This window comes from Leucoraja erinacea, chromosome 16, assembly GCF_028641065.1.
Source record: "Leucoraja erinacea ecotype New England chromosome 16, Leri_hhj_1, whole genome shotgun sequence".
Lineage (NCBI taxonomy): Eukaryota > Metazoa > Chordata > Chondrichthyes > Rajiformes > Rajidae > Leucoraja > Leucoraja erinaceus.
Window position 1 is genome coordinate 3,658,160 of NC_073392.1, and position 18,382 is coordinate 3,676,541.

The window sequence follows — 18,382 nt, forward strand, 5'->3', positions numbered from 1 at the left end:
CGAGCCTGCACCGCCATTCAATATGATCATGGCTGATCATCCAACTCAGTCTCCCATCCCTGCCTTCTCTCCATACCCCCTGATCCCTTTAGCCACAAGGGCCATGTCTAACTCCCTCTTAAATATAGCCATTGAACTGTGGCCTCAACTACTTTCTGTGGCAGAGAATTCCACAGATTCACCAATCTCTGTGTAAAAAATGATTTTCTCATCTCGTGTCCTAAAAGATTTCCCCCTTATCCTTAAACTGTGACCCCTTGTTCTGGACTTCCCCAACATTGGGAACAATCTTCCTGCATCTAGCCTGTCCAACCCCTTAAGAATTTTGTAAGTTTCTATAAGATCCCCCCTCAATCTTCTGAATTCTAGCGAGTACAAGCCGAGTCTATCTTTGGACACGATCGAAAACGAGCCTTCATTTTCCTTAAGTCTCAAGAAAAGATCCTGACCCAAAGGCCACCCGTCCTTTCCCTCCCCAGATTCTGCCTTTAGGCTTTAAACTTTAGAGATACAATACAGGAACAGGCCCTTCAGCCCACCGAGTCCGTGCTGACCTGCCATCACCCCGCACATTAGCACTATCCTACACACTAGGGACAATCTACAATTTTTACCGAAGCCACGTAACCTGCAAACCTGCACGTCTTTGGAGTGTGGGAGGAAACAGGAGCCACCAGAGAAAACCAACCGGTCACGGGGAGAAGGTACAAACTCTGTACAGACAGCACCCGTAGTCAGGATCGAACCCAGGTCTCTAGCTTGACCCACCAAATTCCTCCAGCACTTTGCGCTTTCTGTACTTGCTCTTATTATTTTGTTTCTCTAAACCACTGGGAAACAATTTACTGCCAGGCCTCTGGCTGACAAACGGGATACTTAAATATGTAACACTAAACTGATGTAAACCTGGATTAATGAGTAAATTATCTGCTGTCTGGTCTATAAAGACGTCAAGGCACCCGAGTGGAATGAATTCACGCGTCTGTTGATATTAAGCAGGAGTCAAAAAATGTTTAAAATTGTGCATTTAATTGCATTTGAAATCTTATTTAAAATACAATAACTGATCTAGGACACAAAGTGCTGGAGTAACTCAGCGGGCCAAGTAACGTGTGTGTGTAGCGTGGATGGGTGACGTTTGCTCGCTTCACACGTTGTTTTTGCCGTAACGCTGGGCAGAGAAACAGAAGCATTGCTACCCCACAGACTTGACCTTGGTGACCAGCACAAGTTCTGGGTGTCCGCTGAGAATCTTAGAGTCCACTGTGGGTCCTTCTCTACGCCTCCCCTTTGGTCTTCAGCAGCCTGGTCGGAAATCCTTAAAAGTATCTCTGGAGACCAATTCCCAAATCGGGAAGTCAACTTTCCCGCAGTTCCATTCTTGACTTTCCCGGAGAAGTCGGATGGAGTTGACACCTCTTCTCCGTGATGTGTTTGAACGCTTGGCTCGGCTCGGCTATACCGCCGGCCTAGCTTCTCCCCGCCTGCGCTGGCGACCGGTTCTGGGCAATTCACGTGTTTCTGCCGCTCGCTCGCTGGGGCGATGCGGGGGAAGCCGCGCCGATGAAACTGGCAACGGACCTTCCCAACATCGCTGTGTCTCCACTGACTCGCTGTGGCTGCCTGAATCAGGGGTGGAACATCAGCACGTTATTCTACACTCGTTCATCATGGAGGGGAATTAGCACGACGTCGCTTTTTAAAACACCACTTCTAATAATGAGGAGTTACGAAAAACATTTTACTTTACATGTGATTATCTGGAAGACGATGCCTTTTGTTCAGTTGGAGTTTTGCTGCCTGAAAGATCCCCCTTTATAAAGAGCTGTCGAATAGATACCGCAGTCAACAAAAAGTGGGTTGTGTTGAAATATTGATGCTCAGACCTCAAATGTTTAAGGCACCCTCCCTCAACTCTATCTTGCAACAATCAGGTTGACGGCTTCAATGGAAGCAGAACGTCTCGTTGTGGCAGGAGGGGTGTGAAATGTGGGCTTGTACATTTGCCCAGACTTTTCACTCTGGTCGGCACCGCCAACCACACGGTGGACAGGTCAACACATTGTGCGCTCAGCTCTGCCTCTGGGAGTGACCAGTCCATGGAGTGACCGAGAGGGAGAAGTACAACACGCTGACTTGGCCCCGTGTCTTTTAACAGCTGATGCCAGAGTTGGAAGCAAAAGCAAACGGTCATATTTGTTCCTGCCGACAATGTCCGTCTTCAACGTGACAATTTGAACAATGGTTGCAAAGCATAATCTTGTACCCGCAAATTATTTTTTCAATGAGAATTCCAAATAAGGCATGGCTGGAACCGAGCAGCGAAGCGTGAGGAATAACACGAACAATGAAAATATATAACCGCGGAATCTGTCCCGCCGCAAGGTTTGGTGACTGAAGAAGGACAAAGTGCTTTCTTTTGATGCTGGAGTATCGCTGCTGTTCTCCGATGTAGGGTCTCTCAACTCGTATATATCTTGCAGCCAGCCGCCTTCTGCCTGTTGTGTTCCTGTGCTGTGATCACTGCCAGGACTTACTTTGAAACAAAAAATGCTCCCGGAATCCAAGTAACATCCAAGCGGTTGCCGGGCGACGGTGAATCTTCAAAGGCCTTCATTGTCGAATCACGCCAGCTCGTAGTATTTCCCAGTTTTCGGATCAAAGTAACAATTCAAACAAGGATCGTATAACAAATCCAACACTTCATCCTGGTCTTCCATCACATTCCCTGTGTCATCTGTTAACCACAACACAAAGGTTTATTTCGTGAGGCGTGTATAATCCCTTATATTCTTTGTGTATAATAAAGTCAGAAGGAATAGGGGTAGAATTAAGCCACTCGGCCCATCAAGTCTACCCCGCCATTCAATCATGGCTGATCTATCTCTCCCTCCTACCCCATTCTCCTGCCTTTAGGAGTTTAGAAGGATGAGAAGTAATCTCATTGGAACATATAAGATAATTAAGGGTTTGGACACGCTAGAGGCAGGAAACATGTTCCCGATGTTGGGGGAGTCCAGAACCAGGAGACACACAGTTTAAGAATAAGGGGTAAGCCATTTAGAACGGAGGTGAGGAAAAACTTTTTCACACACAGAGAGTTGTGAGTCTGTGGAATTCTCTGCATCAGAGGGCGGTGGAGGCTGGTTCTCTGGATGCTTTCAAGAGAGAGTTAGATAGAGCTCTTAGGGATAGCGGAGTTAAGGGATATGGGGAAAAGGCAGGAACGGGGTACTGGTTGGGGATGATCAGTCATGATCACAGTGAATGGCGGTGCTGGCTCGAAGGGCCGAATGGCCTACTCCTGCACTTATTGTTTATTGTCTTCACCGCATAACCTCTGACACCCGTGCTAATGAAGAATCTATTTATCTCTGCCTACCTCTGTATAATGTGGAGCTATTGAGAACATGGAGGAGTACAGCACAAGAAACAGGCTCTTTGGCCCACAATGTCTGTGCCGAACATGATGCCAAGAACAAAGATAGACTCAGCGGGTCGGGCAGAATCACTGGAGAAAATGGGTAGGTGACGTTTCGGGTCGAGACCTTTCTTGATGCCAAGACCAACTCTTCTCTGCCTGCACCATTGTCCCTGCCTCCACTGCCACCCCAGGCCAGGGCTGTCTTAACAGCATTATGGGCCCCCGGGCAAAGCAGTGTACTGGGGCCCCTACACTTGCAGTCTCTTTATGCCGAATCAAATATACCGTCATGCACTAGCGATGTTCTTCTCCGTTTTCATGTTATACAATAACATTCTACAATACATAGATTAGCACGGGGGCCCTATGCTGGTGGGGCCCCGGGCAACTGCCCATGCGTCCGTGCGTTAAAGCAGCCCTGCCCCCAGCAGCACGTTCCAGGCACCCACCACCCTCTGTGTAACAATATCTTCCTTAAACTTTGCCCCTCTCGCCTTAAAAGTTGTGCCCCTACAGTATTTGAATTTTCCATCCTGGGAAAAAGGTTCTGACTGTCTACCCTATCCACACCTCTCATAATTTTATATACTTCTAGAAAGGTCTCGCGGTGACCTTAGGCATTCCAGAGAAAACAATCTAAGTCTGTTAACCTCTCCCTGTAGCTAACTCCAGAGTATACAAGGCCAGCTGCGAGAATGGAGCGGCTGGGCTTGTACACTCTGGAGTTTAGAAGGATGAGAGGGAATCTTATTGAAACAAATAAGATTATTAAGGACTCGGACACGCTAGAGGCAGGAAACATGTTCCCGATGTTGGGGCAGTCCAGAACCAGGGGCCACAGTTTAAGAATAAGGGGTAAGCTATTTAGCAAAAACACTTACCAGCAACTGAAGGAGACTGTAGTCATTAGCAATGATTACAACTAATTAGTTTATGCATCCGATGCACAAGAGGCGACAAGACAGACAGCATTGTGTGCAGATGCCGTGAAGTGTGTGTTCAGCTCTGACTGGGCAACTTCTAATCTTTTGAGCGGACTCGACAAGAAGAAGAAGTCAAGGGCCTGTCCCACTGTACGGGGTAATTTACGAGTTCTCCCGAGTTTTCTCCTGATTCAAACTCGGAGAATGTCCGAAGCGGGTCCGTAGGAGTTCGTGGATGTCCCGTAGCGGCTCGTACGAATAAAAAAGTAAATACAATTTTCATCACGAGTAATGTTTCACTCGTGGACATTTTTCGCAGTGTTGAAAAAACCTCGGTTACACAAAAAAGCTGGAGAAACTCAGCGGGTGCAGCTGCATCTATGGAGCGAAGGAAATAGGCAACGTTTCGGGCCGAAACGTTGCCTATTTCCTTCGCTCCATAGATGCTGCTGCACCCGCTGAGTTTCTCCAGCTTTTTTGTGTAACCTTCGATTCTCCAGCATCTGCAGTTCCTTCTTAAACACGTTGAAAAAACCTCGCCAGTTTACCGGATTTCCCGAGTGCCTACCGTTACTCGTACGAGCCGCCACGGGACATCCACGAACACCTACGGACATTCTCAGAGTTAGAATCAGGGGAAAACTCGGGAGAAGTCTTGAATTACCTCGTACAGTGGGACAGGGTGACAAAGGTTACAGGGGAAAAGGCAGGAGAATGGGGTTGAGAGAGAAAAATATAGACCGAGTGACGGAGCAGACTCGATGGGCTGAATGGCCTAATTCTGCTCTTCCGTCTTAAGGCCTAATGTAACATACTCTCTAGAGTTTAGGAGATTGAGAGGGGATCTTATAGAAACTTACAAAATTCTTAAGGGGTTGGACAGGCTAGATGCAGGAAGATTGTTTCCGATGTTGGGGAAGTCCAGGACAAGGGGTCACAGCTTAAGGATAAGGGGGAAATCCTTTAAAACCGAGATGAGGAGAACTTTTTTCACACAGAGAGTGGTGAATCTCTGGAACTCTCTGCCACAGAGGGTAGTTGAGGCCAGTTCATTGGCTATATTTAAGAGGGAGTTAGATGTGGCCCTTGTGGCCAAGGGGATCAGAGGGTATGGAGAAAAGGCAGGTACGGGATACTGAGTTGGATGATCAGCCATGATCATATTAAATGGCAGTGCAGGCTCGAAGGGCCGAATGGCCTACTCCTGCACCTAATTTCTATGTTTCTATGTTTCTAACAGGTTTAAAAATGATTGCATGCACACACACAGTCTCAGTGGTTTATGTAATTAACACCCATCCATTGGAAATGATTTTACTTCCTGACAGACTCTGTTCCATTGATGTATGGATTATGACCTTTCGTTCCATTAAATCACTGAACACAATAATGAAGCTACTTCCATACTTGTTAAATCCTGAAGAGCAGATGGTTGTCTTGGTGAAATTATATTTCTTTGATCTTTCATCTGTTCACTGGGCAGAATGATGGGTGGACTGAAAATATCGCCCCAGTCACTGTAAAACACCAGCAAACGGATTAGTTCAGAACACAAGCTAAACAAAACGATTAGTTCAGAGACACAGCGTGGAAACAGCGTCCAAAGCAAGCGCTGTCTGCGGAGGGCGCTCAGCATCGCCAAGGACTGCTCTCACCCCAACCATGGACTGTTTACCCTCCTACCATCCGGGAGGCGCTACAGGTCTCTCCGTTGCCGAACCAGCAGGTCGAGGAACAGCTTCTTTCCGGCGGTTGTCACTCTACTCAACAACGTACCTCGGTGACTGCCAATCACCAACCCCCCCCCCCCCCCGGACGGACTTTTATTTTTTTTATTCAAATCGTTTGCTATGTCGCTCTTCAAGGGAGATGCTAAATGCATTTCGTTGTCTCTGTACTGTACTGACAATGACAATGACAATTAAAATTGAATCTGAATCTGAATCTGAATCTGAATCTGAATCTGAAACGGGCCATTCGGCCCACCGAGTCCAGGCCAACCACCCTGCACACTAGCAATATACTACACACTAGGTGTTTAAGAAAGGACAGCAGATGCTGGAAGAATCGAAGGTCGACAAAAGTGCTGGAGAAACTCAGCGGGTGAGGCAGCGTCTATGGAGCGAAGGAATAGGTGACGTTTCGGGTCGAGAGCCTTTTTTAAGACTTTTTCGAGACCCGAATCGTCACCTATTCCTTTGCTCCATCGATGCTGCCTCACCCGCTGAGTTTCTCCAGCATTTTCATCTACTACACACTAGGGACGATTTACAATTTACAGAAGCCAATTAACCGGCAAACCTATACGTGTTTGGCGTGTGGGAGCTGAGATCAAGAAGCAATGGAGACATCCTCGAGCCAGCACCGCCATTCACTGTGATCACGGCTGATCATCCCCAATCAGTTCCCCGTTCCTGCCTTCTCCCCATATCCCCTGACTCCGCAATTTTTAAGAGCCCTATCTAGCTCTCTCTTGAAAGCATCCAGAGAACCGTCCTCCACCGCCCTCTAAGGCAGAGAATTCCACAGACTCACCACTCTCTGTGTGAAAAAGTGTTTCCTTGTCTCCGTTCTAAATGGCTTACTCCTTATTCTTAAACTGTGGGTCATGGTTCTGGACCCCCCAACATTGGGAACATGTTTCTTGCCTCTAGTGTGTCCAAGCCCTTAACAATCGTATATGTTTCAATGAGATCCCCTCTCATCCTTCGAAACAGCGCCTTGACGGTCGGCTGCAGGAGGTGCCCCCCGGGACACAAAGATGGAGAGGGGAGGGGAGGAGAGGGACGTCACGGGCCTATCCGGTCAAGGGCCACGGAGGAAGGCCCTGCAGGAACCTGGGGCTCGCCTGGATCGGGAACCACTCCATTCACCTCATTGGAGACCCTCGGACTATCTTTGATCGGACATTACCTTGCACTAAATGTTATTCCTTTATCATGTAAATGACACTGTATTGTCTTTCTGCTGACTGGTTAGCACGCAACAAAATATTGTCACTGTACCTCGAAACAACATGACATTAAACTGAATTGAATTACATTTAGGGCGGCACGGTGGCGCAGCGGTAGAGTTGCTGCCTCACAGCGCCAGGGACCCGGGTTCAATCCTGCCTGTCTGTACTGAGTTTGTACATCCTCCCTGTGACCTGTGTGGGTTTTTTTCTCCAGGTGCTCTGGCTTCCTCCCACACTCCACAGACGTACAGGTTTGTAGGCTAATTCCTAAACCAGGGGCCACAGTTTAAGAATAAGCTAGTAAGCCATTTGGAACGGAGACGAGGAAACATTTTTTCTCACAGAGAGTGGTGAGTCTGTGGAATTCTCTGCCGAATCCCTTGGGAAATAGGTAACGTTTCGGGCCGAAACCCTCGGGTTTCGGCCCGAAACGTTGCCTATTTCCTTCGCTCCATAGATGCTGCTGCACCCGCTGAGTTTCTCCAGCAATTTTGTCTACCTTCGATTTCCCAGCATCTGCAGTTCCTTCTTAAATCCTGATTTTGGATGATCAGCCGTGACCATATTGAATGGCGGTGTTGGATCGAAGGGCCGAATGGCCTCCTCCTGCACCTATTGTCTATTGTCTAATTGGTTCGGTACAATTGTAAATTTTCCATAGTGCTTGCAGGATAGTGTTAGTGTGCGGGGATCGCTGGTCGGGTACAGACTCGCTGGGCCGAATGGCCTGTTTCCGCGCAGTAGCTCCAAAGTAAACACATACCACTCAACCATGTTAATTGCCTAAACAATAATCACTAATATTGCAGACCACGCTTCCTTAATAGCCTAATTTCTGACTTTGAAAGTTGGAACATGTTAAACAGATGGTACTGTTTCAATACGACTTTAAGCCTCAGCTGTGAGGTCAATCACCCTACGCGTTACATTAACCCCAGCTGAAATCCATTAAATATAAATCTGAAAGGTACATTTGTGCCATGATATTATTAGGAAAACAACCATATGTAGAGAAAGTGACAGAAGAGTCAGTCAAGTTGTTAGACGTTTCACTGTTTCTTTTTTCCAATCTATTCCCCCGTACAATTTATTAACACACCATTTCAGGTATTGCTTTCCAGGCACCATTCATCTCCCGACTCGTGCTTGTTTGTGGGCGAGATTGGTACACGTACAGAGCAGAAGTTCACAAAAACAAAATCTTACGTCAGCAAAGCAACCAACAAACTTTATGTGCAGGAAGCAACTGCAGATGCCGGTTCACACCGAATACCGACACAAAATGCTGGAGGAACTCAGCGGGTCAGGCAGCATCTCTGGTGGAAATGCCTAGGTGATCTCAACTAATTTAGAGTAGACAAAAAATGCTGGAGGAACTCAGCGGGTCAGGCAGCATCTATGGAGGAAATGACTACTCTAACTAATTTAGAGTAGACAAAAAATTCTGGAGGAACTCAGCGGGTCAGGCAGCATCTATGGTGGAAATGACTACTCTAACTAATTTAGAGTAGACAAAAAATTCTGGAGGAACTCAGCGGGTCAGGCAGCATCTATGGAGGCGTTTCAGGTTTAAAGAAGGGTCTCGACCTGAAATTTCAGATTCAAGTAAACCCTCCTTTCTCCCTCCTTCCCCTCCCCTCCCCAGCTCTCCCACAGCCCCCTGTCTCCGCCTCTTCCTTTCTTCTTCCCCCCACCATACCTCCACATCAGTCTGAAGAAGGGTCTCGACCCGAAACGTCACCTATTCCTTCTCTCCATAGATGCTGCCTCACCCGCTGAGTTTCTCCAGCATTTTTGTCTACCTTAGATTTTTCCAGCATCTGCAGTTCCTTCTTAAACACAATGTCTAGACCGGAAACGTCACCTTTTCCTTTCCTCCTGAGATGCTGCCTGTCCCGCTGAGTTACTCCAGCAATCTGTGTCTGCCTACTATTAAACGTTACCTGGTTTATGTCTGATGACTGTGGTTCATCAGTAATGTATATTGTACGTTAAAAATCACCGCTAACCAAACACTAGCAGCAAATGAGGACACAAAATACTGGAGTGCTGGAGAGTGTTGGAAATATTTTTACACAATTCTTGTTTTGTATGTATTTTCCATTCTGAATAAAGTTCATTTTTTCAAAAGTGCCTTTTAATTGTTGTTACAGCACCTGCCTTAAGTGCCTTAGCTTAATATACCCACCAACATGTTTAGTTTAGTTTAGAGATACAGCGCGGAAACAGGCCCTTCAGCCCACTGAGTCTGTACTGACCAGCAATCCCCGCATACTAACACTTTCCTACACACATTTACCAAAGCCAATTTGCCTACAAACCTGTACGTCTTTGGAGTGTGGGAAGAAACTGGAGCACCTGGAGAAAACCCACGCGGGTCACGGCGAGAATGTGCAAACTCCAAACAGACAGCACCCATAGTCAGGATCGAACCCGGGCCTCTGGCGCTGTGAGGCAGCAACTCTACCGCTGCGCCACTATGCCGCCCGAGTGAAGCATTATTCTCAAGATAGACATCTTCGGTGTAAACCAGCATTCGCATTTCCTGTCCCACTGTACGAGCTAATTCAAGAGCTCTCCCGAGTTTAAAAAAAAATCAAACTCGTGCTAAGCACGTAGAATGAACGTAGCGGGTACGTCGGAGCTCGGGACGTCTCTTAGCGGCTCGTGACGCCAACGGCAGGTACTCGGGAAACGCGAGTAAGCTCGTGAATACTCGTGAAATTTTTCAAAATGTTGAAAAATGTCCACGAGAGCCCCGAGTACCCATGAGCGGCCAGTACCGTAATTACCGTAGGGGGAACTCGGGAGAACTCTTGAATTAGCTTGTACAGTGGGACTGGCCCTTTAGCACTATTCTACGGCTGATGCCCATTTCCCCGGCAGTTAGCTGGCTGCTTATTCACTAATACGACACATAAGCCCCACAGTGTAGTGAAGGAATTGAAAGACTGCTCATTAGACAGATCTTATTTGTCGTTACTCCACCGCATGGGACTAAAGGTGAAGGTGTACTTAACACGGTTTTATCCAAGGAATTTCAATTTTATAAATTGCAATTCAGATGAGAGCCGCGTTTATATAATGAAATGTGACCTTCATCCAAACCCACGAAACACATAATGAGCCTCCCTCCCCCCCCCCCCCCCCCCCCCCCCCCCCTCCCCGCTGCTGAAGCTTTTTACACTTTGCCAGGGATACAACAAGTGCAGAAATATAATGGCCAGGCTGCAGGACGACTCATTTAATCATGAGATTGATCGGTGACAATGATATTAGCTGTGCTTTCAGGGCAGGCACTCTTATCTCTCAGCCAGAAGGTTGTGTGTTCAATTCTCACTCCACAGCTTTGAGCAGAAGCATCTTGGCTGCAAACACACAAAGTGCTGGAGGAACTCAGCGGGTCAGGCAGAATCTGGGCTGGGTATGGGCTGGTGGTAGATGATATCTCTTTGTTCTCCAATATCATATTATCCTGTTTATTTGTCTTTGCATGTGTAAACCAACATCTGCAGTTCCCTCCTACGCATAGATAAATGCTGGTATCGGCATCATGCCCAGCACTGGCATAGTGGGCCGAAGGGCCTGTTCTTGTGCTGGGCGGCTCCCTGTCCTATATATCTCCTAATAGTTTTTAATTTCGGCTTGGATGAAGCTTTATTCAGAGTGGTCAATATATATAGAGGATATATTTTGCGCTCGTTCTAGCTGGGGCGAAATGTTTCAACTTCCTCACTGCTCAGCTGCGGTGGTTTGTAATTATATTCCGTGTTTATCTTGGTCTAGTGTTTCAATTGTGTTTTACTTTCTGTTCCAAACATGTCCTCCTGCTTTCTTGTTTATGATGTTAACACAATCTCACAGATACAAGGATTAAAGATCAAGGTAAACTGGTGATTGAGATTCGGGATCAAACACGGCTGTAAATTGTGATACTCGCTTCATTGATTCATTTCAGTAACACTATGATTTTGTTTCTGATTTAAATACCTTACTAATCTTCACCAAGTAATTATTAGTTTAAGAAGGAACTGCAGATGCTGTAAAATCAAAGGTAGACAAAAATGCTGGAGAAACTCAGCGGGTGTGGCAGCATCTATGGAGCGAAGGAAATAGGCGACGTTTCGGGTCTCGACCCGAAACGTCGCCTATTTCCTTCGCTCCATAGATGCTGCCTCACCCGCTGAGTTTCTCCAGCATTTTTGTCTACCAAGTAATTATTTGTGGTACATACAGCTTAGTGGTATATACAGCTTAGTGGTATTAGTGGTATTACCCAGCCTTCTATTAGTGGTATTACCCAGCCTTCTACATTTTCTGTGCTAAATTTGAGAAGGGCAGTGTTGAAATTAAGAGAGATTGTTGCCCTTGAGTGAAGCAAAGATTGGCGGAGGAAGATCCTCTTTCCCCACATCTTACCATCCGTCAATACCGTTATGTTCAGCTTTATCATTAGGGTGTCACGGTGGCGCAGCGGTAGAGTTGCTGCCTCACAGCGACTGAGACTCAGGTTCGATCCTGACGATGGGCGCTGTCTGTACGGAGTTTGCATGTTCTCCTCGTGGGTTTTTCTCCGGGTGCTCTGGTTTCCTCCCACACTCCAAAGAGGTCCCACTTTGTAGGTTAATTGGCTTTGGTATAAATTGCAAATTGCCCCTCGTGGGTAGTGTACAGGGCGAACACTGGTCGGCGCAGATGCAGTGGGCTGAAGCGCCTGTTTCTGCTCTGTATCTCTAAAGTCGAAAGTAAAAGTCTAAAGCAGAGGTGGGGAACCTGAGGCCTTAAGGCTGCATGCTGCCTTCTAGGCCATTAAGTGCGGCCTTTTGGAATTAATCCAAATTTTGTAGAACAAATCCTTTTATTTTTACTAATATGTTTAAGTCCAGAACAAGGGGCCACACTTTAAGAATAAGGAGTAAGCCATTTAGAACGGAGACGATGAAACACTTTTTCTCACGGAGAGTGGTGAGTCTGTGGAAAACTCTGCCTCAGAGGGCGGTGGAGGCAGGTTGTCTGGATACTTTCAAGAGAGAGCTAGATAGGGCTCTTAAGGATAGTGGAGTCAGGGGATATGGGGAGAAGGCAGGAACGGAGGTACTGATTGGGGATGATCAGCCATGATCACATTGAATGGTGGTGCTGGCTCGAAGGGCCGAAAGGCCTCCTCCTGCACCTATTGTCTATTATTTTTATTTTAATCTTAAAATGAACGCATTTAAAATTCCAAAGAGTAAAAGAAGATTCAACAAAATAATCTTCCCCGACCGATGGCCACAATTAAAACATTAGTGTCATGAGGGCTATTTTAACAAAATAATGTACATTTTGAAGTATATCTAACCATATAACCATATAACAATTATAGCACGGAAACAGGCCATCTCGGCCCTACAAGTCCATGCCGAACAATTTTTTTAAAATTTCCCCTTAGTCCCACCTGCCTGCACTCATACCATAACCCTCCTATCTAATTGAAGTTTCTTGGGTGCGGCCTTATTAGATTACAGCTAATTTAATGAGGCATTCCAACATGAAAAGGTTCCCCACCCCTGGTCTAAAGTCTATTGTCACATCTATTGAGATTATGCATGTTATCAAATCTGATCAGATAATACCATAAGTAAATGCAATCAAGTCCAACTCAATTACTATAGGTAGAGCAAAGGGGAAGATACAGAGTGCAGAATATAGTTTGCAGCATTGAATAGTAGGTGAATCGAGGACCAGAGGATATAGGTTTAAGGTGAAGGAGAAAGGATTTAATAGGAATCTGAGGGGTATCTTTTTCACACAGAGGGTGGTGGGTGTATGGAACAAGCTGCCAGAGGATGGACCCCTTCCACCTCCATCCCCCCTTCCTCATGAATCAAGAGAGAGTCAGAAGTGTGTTATTGTCTTATGAGGTAGTTGAGGCTGGGACTATCCCATCATTTAAGAAACAGTTAGACAGGTACAAGGATAGTCTGAAAAAGGGTTTCGGCCCGAAACGTTGCCTATTTCCTTCGCTCCATAGATGCTGCTGCACCCGCTGAATTTCTCCAGCAATTTTGTCTACCCCAGGTACAATGATAGGACAGGTTTAGAGGGATATGGACCAAAAGCAGGCAGGTGGGACTAGTGTAGATGGGGCATGTTGGCCAGTGTGGGCAAGTTGGGCTGAAGGGCCTGTTTCCACACTGTATCACTCGTTGACTCCATACACACCGTAACTGTCTCATACCCATCTCAAGGAGAAGGGGAGAAACACTCAAGCAAAATGGGAACATTTGAAAAATATCAAAAAGATATTTCACTCTAAAAAAATTCCCCAAACTCTGAAACAGCAGACAGAAAGCCACGAATTAAGTGAAGCATCTGAGACCCAGCGATCACACAAATCTTCCGCGCCAACATCCTAGCGAAAATGATAAAAGTTAAAGAGCCCAGGAGAAATCTTCCTTTGAAGTAACTTCGACTAAACTGATAACAGTGATTCTATACACATCAGTAAGTTATTCCTTTGGTCCATTTGAATTCATCTTTGACAGATGTTCTGTGAGCAACTCAAAAATGAGGATCTAAGTTGTTTGAGACTTCATTGTATTCTTTTGAATTCCTGACAAAAGGCATTACGGCAGGCTTTATACATTTAGAACCATTGATTTTATACGTGGTTTGTTTGAATCACCTCTCGTGCTACAAACTAGAAGGCGATATGCCCCAGTCATTTGCTCAGTTTGATCATTTACAAATCTATGATTATTATGCAAACATTTTTTTGTGCAAAACTGCAAAGTATTCTTCATCAACATGTTTACAATTTTTTAGCATGTAGTTTAGTTTAGTTTAGAGATACAGCGTGGAAACAGGCCCTTCGGCCCACCGGGTCCGCGCCGACCAGCGATCCCCGCACATTGACACTATCCTACACACAATAGGGACAGTTTTTACTTATGTACCAGGCCAATTAACCTACAAGCCTGCACGTCTTTGGAGTGTGGGAGGAAACCGAAGATCCTGGAGAAAACCCACTCAGGTCACGGGGAGGACGTACAAACTCCGTACAGACAGCGCCTGTAGTAGTTGGGATCAGTGCCCAGTCCATCACCGGCTTTGACCTCCCCATCATCGAAGGGATCAGTCGAAGTCGCTGCCTCAAAAAGGCAGCCGACATCATCAAAGACCCACACCATCCTGGCCACACACTCATCTCACCACTGCCATCGGGAAGAAGGTACAGGAGCCTGAGAACTGTAACGTCCAGGTTCAGGAACAGCTACTTCCCCACAGCCATTAGGCAATTGAACGCAACAACAAATAAGCTCTGAACTGCAACAGCCTAATATTATTATTGCACTGTATTTGTTTATTTATTGAGTATGTGTGCATGTGAACACAGTGTGCACACACTGAACATTTTATTTCTTCCCCCGTTATGTTTACATATTCTGTTGTGCTGCACCAAGCATTGGGCCTGTCCCACTTACTCGACTTTTTCGTCGACTGCTGGCACCCGTCATAGGTCGCCAAAAATGTTCAACATGTTGAAAATTCAGCGGAGACCAGAAAGACGCTACGACTCTTTGGGCGACTGAGGAGACGACTCACAACCGTACAGGCGACATGTCGCGAGGTCGTGAGTAGTCGCCCAAAGAGCCGTACCTTGTTCTGGTCGCCGCTGGATTTTCAACATGTTGAACATTTTCGGAGACCTACCGTGACTTTGACGGGTGCCGGCAAGTTGCCGGAAAAAAATAACGTAAGTGGGACCGGCCCATAAGAATTTCATTGCCCTATCTGGGACATATGATAATAAGACACACTTGACTCTAGTCCCGGGTCTCTGGTGCTGTAAGGCAGCAACTCTACTGCTGTGCCACTGGGCTGGGCTGCCTGATGTAATAGACAGGGGAACAGGTTACATTTTATTTTTTTTATATGAGGGCAGGAAACAAGGAAAAATATTAATCTCGCATTTTTATTTGTCGCGGAATTTTAATGTGAGTCCAGGTTTGACACAGCAGTAACATCTAGTTTGACCTTTCATTAATGTAGTGTAACAAGCAAGCCTGGCTGGCACTTACAATTATTGCTACCTGCCTCTCTATTAACATCCTCCTAACACTTACCCTAAGTGCCGATGAGTCAGTAGCTTTTCTTCACTTTCCAGTTTTTTGTCTACGTTTTCTTTCACCCCAATAAGACGCGAGGGGGCGGGACGGTGGCGCAGCGGTAGAGTTGCTGCCTCACAGCGCCAGAGACCCGGGCTCGATCCTGACTACGGGTGCTGTCTGTTTGGAGTTTGCACATTCTCGCCGTGACCCGCGTGGGTTTTCTCCGGGTGCTACAGTTTCCTCCCCACACTGTGAAGACGTGCAGGCGTGTAGGTGAACTGGCATCGGTAAGTTGTAACATTCTCCCTTGTGTGTTGGATGGTGCTAGTGTACCTGACTTTAGTTAGTAGTAGACAATAGACAATAGACAATAGGTGCAGGAGGAGGCCATTCAGCCCTTCGAGCCAGCACCGCCATTCAATGTGATCATGGCTGATCATCCCCAATCAGTACCCCGTTCCTGTCTTCTCCCCATATCCCCTGACTCCGCTATTTTTAAGAGCCCTATCTAGCTCTCTCTTAAAAGTATCCAGAGAACCCGCCTCCACCGCCCTCTGTGGCAGAGAATTCCACAGACTCACACCTCTCTGTGTGAAAAAGTGTTTCCTCATCTCTGTTCTAAATGGCTTACCCCTTATTCTTAAACTGTGTGGCCCCTGGTTCTGGACTCCCCCAACACCGGGAACATGTTTCCTGCCTCTAACGTGTCCAAACCCTTAACAATCGTATATGTTTCAATGAGATCCCCTCTCATCCTTCTAAACTCCAGAGTGTACAAACCCAGCCGCTCCATTCTCTCAGCATATGACAGTCCCGCCATCCCGGGAATTGTGGGTTACAGTTTACTCATTCCAGCTTTTTGGGGCTTGGGAATGGTCAGGATCAGCCTTCACGCGGCAGCTGGTTCTAGGATAAAAACGTTTTAGACAATGATTGCAAGAGGGCTCCCGACCTGAAACCTCACCTGCTCATTTCCCTCCACAGAGGCTGCCTGACCCACTGAGTTATGTTTTGCTCAAGTACGTTGTCCCGTTTGATGAATGTGGAGTTTCGAGGATTTCATGAACGAGCCGGTGAAACTCATTTTATTTGGATCAGAGTTTGTGAATTCAAAGATAATAATAGAAATAGTGATTGCACATTGCAAGTTCACAAGTTATAGGAGCAGAATTAGGCCATTCAGCCCATCGAGTCCACTCTGCCGTTCAATCATGGCTGATCTCTGCCTCCTAATCCCATTTTCCTGCCTTCTCCCCGTAACCCTTGACACCCGTTCTAATCAGGAATTTATCTATCTCTGCCTGAAAAATATCCGCTAACTTGGCCTCCACAGCCCTCTGTGGCAATGAGCAGTTCCACAGCCGAACCACCCTCTGACTGAAGAAGTTCCTCTTCACCTCCTTTCAAAAAGAGCGCCCTTTAATTCTGAGGCTGTGACCCCTTAATTCTGAGGCTATGCATGAATAACGTGCATGTTAGCATGTGTTAGAAAGAACTGCAGGTGCTGGTTTAAATCGAAGGTGGACACAAAATGCTGGAGTAACTCAGCGGGTGAGGCAGCATCTCTGGAGAGAAGGAGTGGGCGACGTTTCGGGTCGAGACCCTTCTCCAGAGATGCTGCCTCACCCAGCATCTTATCTCCAGAGATGCTGCCTCACCCGCTGAGTTACTCCAGCATTTTGTGTCTGTCTTGCATGTTAGAATGGTACAACCCACCAGATCCACAAAAATTCTGATCCATATTTCTCCCTTAAGGGCCTGTCTCACTTTACGACCTAATTCACGACTTTTGCCGAGTTTGCCCTTGACTCATACCCGCAGCATGGTCGTCACGAGGTCGTTGCAGGCCATAGGTAGATCGTAGGTAGGGCGTGATGTTAGTCGTAGGTACTCGTGGCATCAAGTAGGTCGGGGCGTTTTTTCAACATGATGAAAAATGTCCACGGGTAAAAAAGATCGTGAATTAGGTCGTGAAAGTGGGACAGGCCCTTTATTTCTTCAAAGACTTCTCTAAAGGCGAGGGAAATGGTGTTCTGTTTCTCTTGCGACACCACACTCAATCATACATAGCCCCAGGATATTTGATTCAAATAGCATCCCATATAGATGATGCCCACTTTAATTTATTTGCTTGGATCTGCAGATGCGACATCATGGGCCCATTACTGCAATTTTCTTTCTGCTGAAGCTATCATTATATTTTAACATTACCCTCAGCATAATTTTCTTGTATAATTTGATTGATTGCAATCCATTTCCCACTTGCAATGTAGCAGAACTCGCAAGCAATGTCCTCGTGAGTTGTGTGAACTTTGGAGGAATTTTGAGAATGCAGAACTTCAGATGCCAAGTGCTTCCATTGTCTGAGTTTGAGCTCAGCTGATTGTCACGTGTAGCGAGGTACAGTGAAAAGCTTTTTGTTGCGTGCTATCCAGCCAGCGGAAAGACAATACATGATTACCATCGAGCCATTTACAGTGTACAGATACATGATAAAAAAAATAATATTTAGTGCAAGGTAAAGCCAGCAAATTCTGATCAAGGATAGTCCGAGGGTCACCAATGAGGTAGATAGTAGTTCAGCACCGCTCTCTGGTTGTGGTGGGATGATTCAGTTGCCTGATAACTTGGGAAGAAATGCTCGCTGAATCTGGAGGTGTGCGTTTTCATACTACCGTACCGTTTGCCAGATGGGAGAGGGTCCCGGGCACTCACCGCCCTCCGTGTAAAAAAAACCTGCACCGCACATCTCCTTTAAACTTTGCCCCTCTTACTTTAAACATCGGGCGACCACGGTGGCGCAGCGGTAGAGTTGCCGCCTTACAGCGCATGCAGCGCCGGAGACCCGGGTTCGATCCCGACTACGGGTGCTGTCTGTACGGAGTCTGTACGTTCTCCCCGTGACCTGCGTGTGCTGTCTCTGAGATCTTTGGTTTCCTCCCACACTCCAAAGACGTGCAGGTTTGTAGGTTAATTGGCTTGGTGT

The 18,382-nt window shown here is 46.6% G+C and overlaps 1 protein-coding gene across 1 annotated transcript in view; it reads right to left on the reverse strand.

Moving 5' to 3' along the window:
* Positions 1-697: 697 nt before the first annotated feature.
* LOC129704913 (protein CFAP20DC-like) overlaps positions 698-18,382 on the reverse strand; it is a 92,447-nt gene continuing 74,762 nt past the window's right edge. Inside the window, exons 7-8 of the mRNA XM_055648323.1 lie at positions 5,755-5,864; positions 698-2,737 (exon numbers count right to left, since the gene is read on the reverse strand). Coding sequence (XP_055504298.1) covers positions 2,625-2,737; positions 5,755-5,864 — 223 coding nt within the window. The 3' untranslated portion in view covers positions 698-2,624. The remainder of the gene's footprint in view (positions 2,738-5,754; positions 5,865-18,382) is intronic.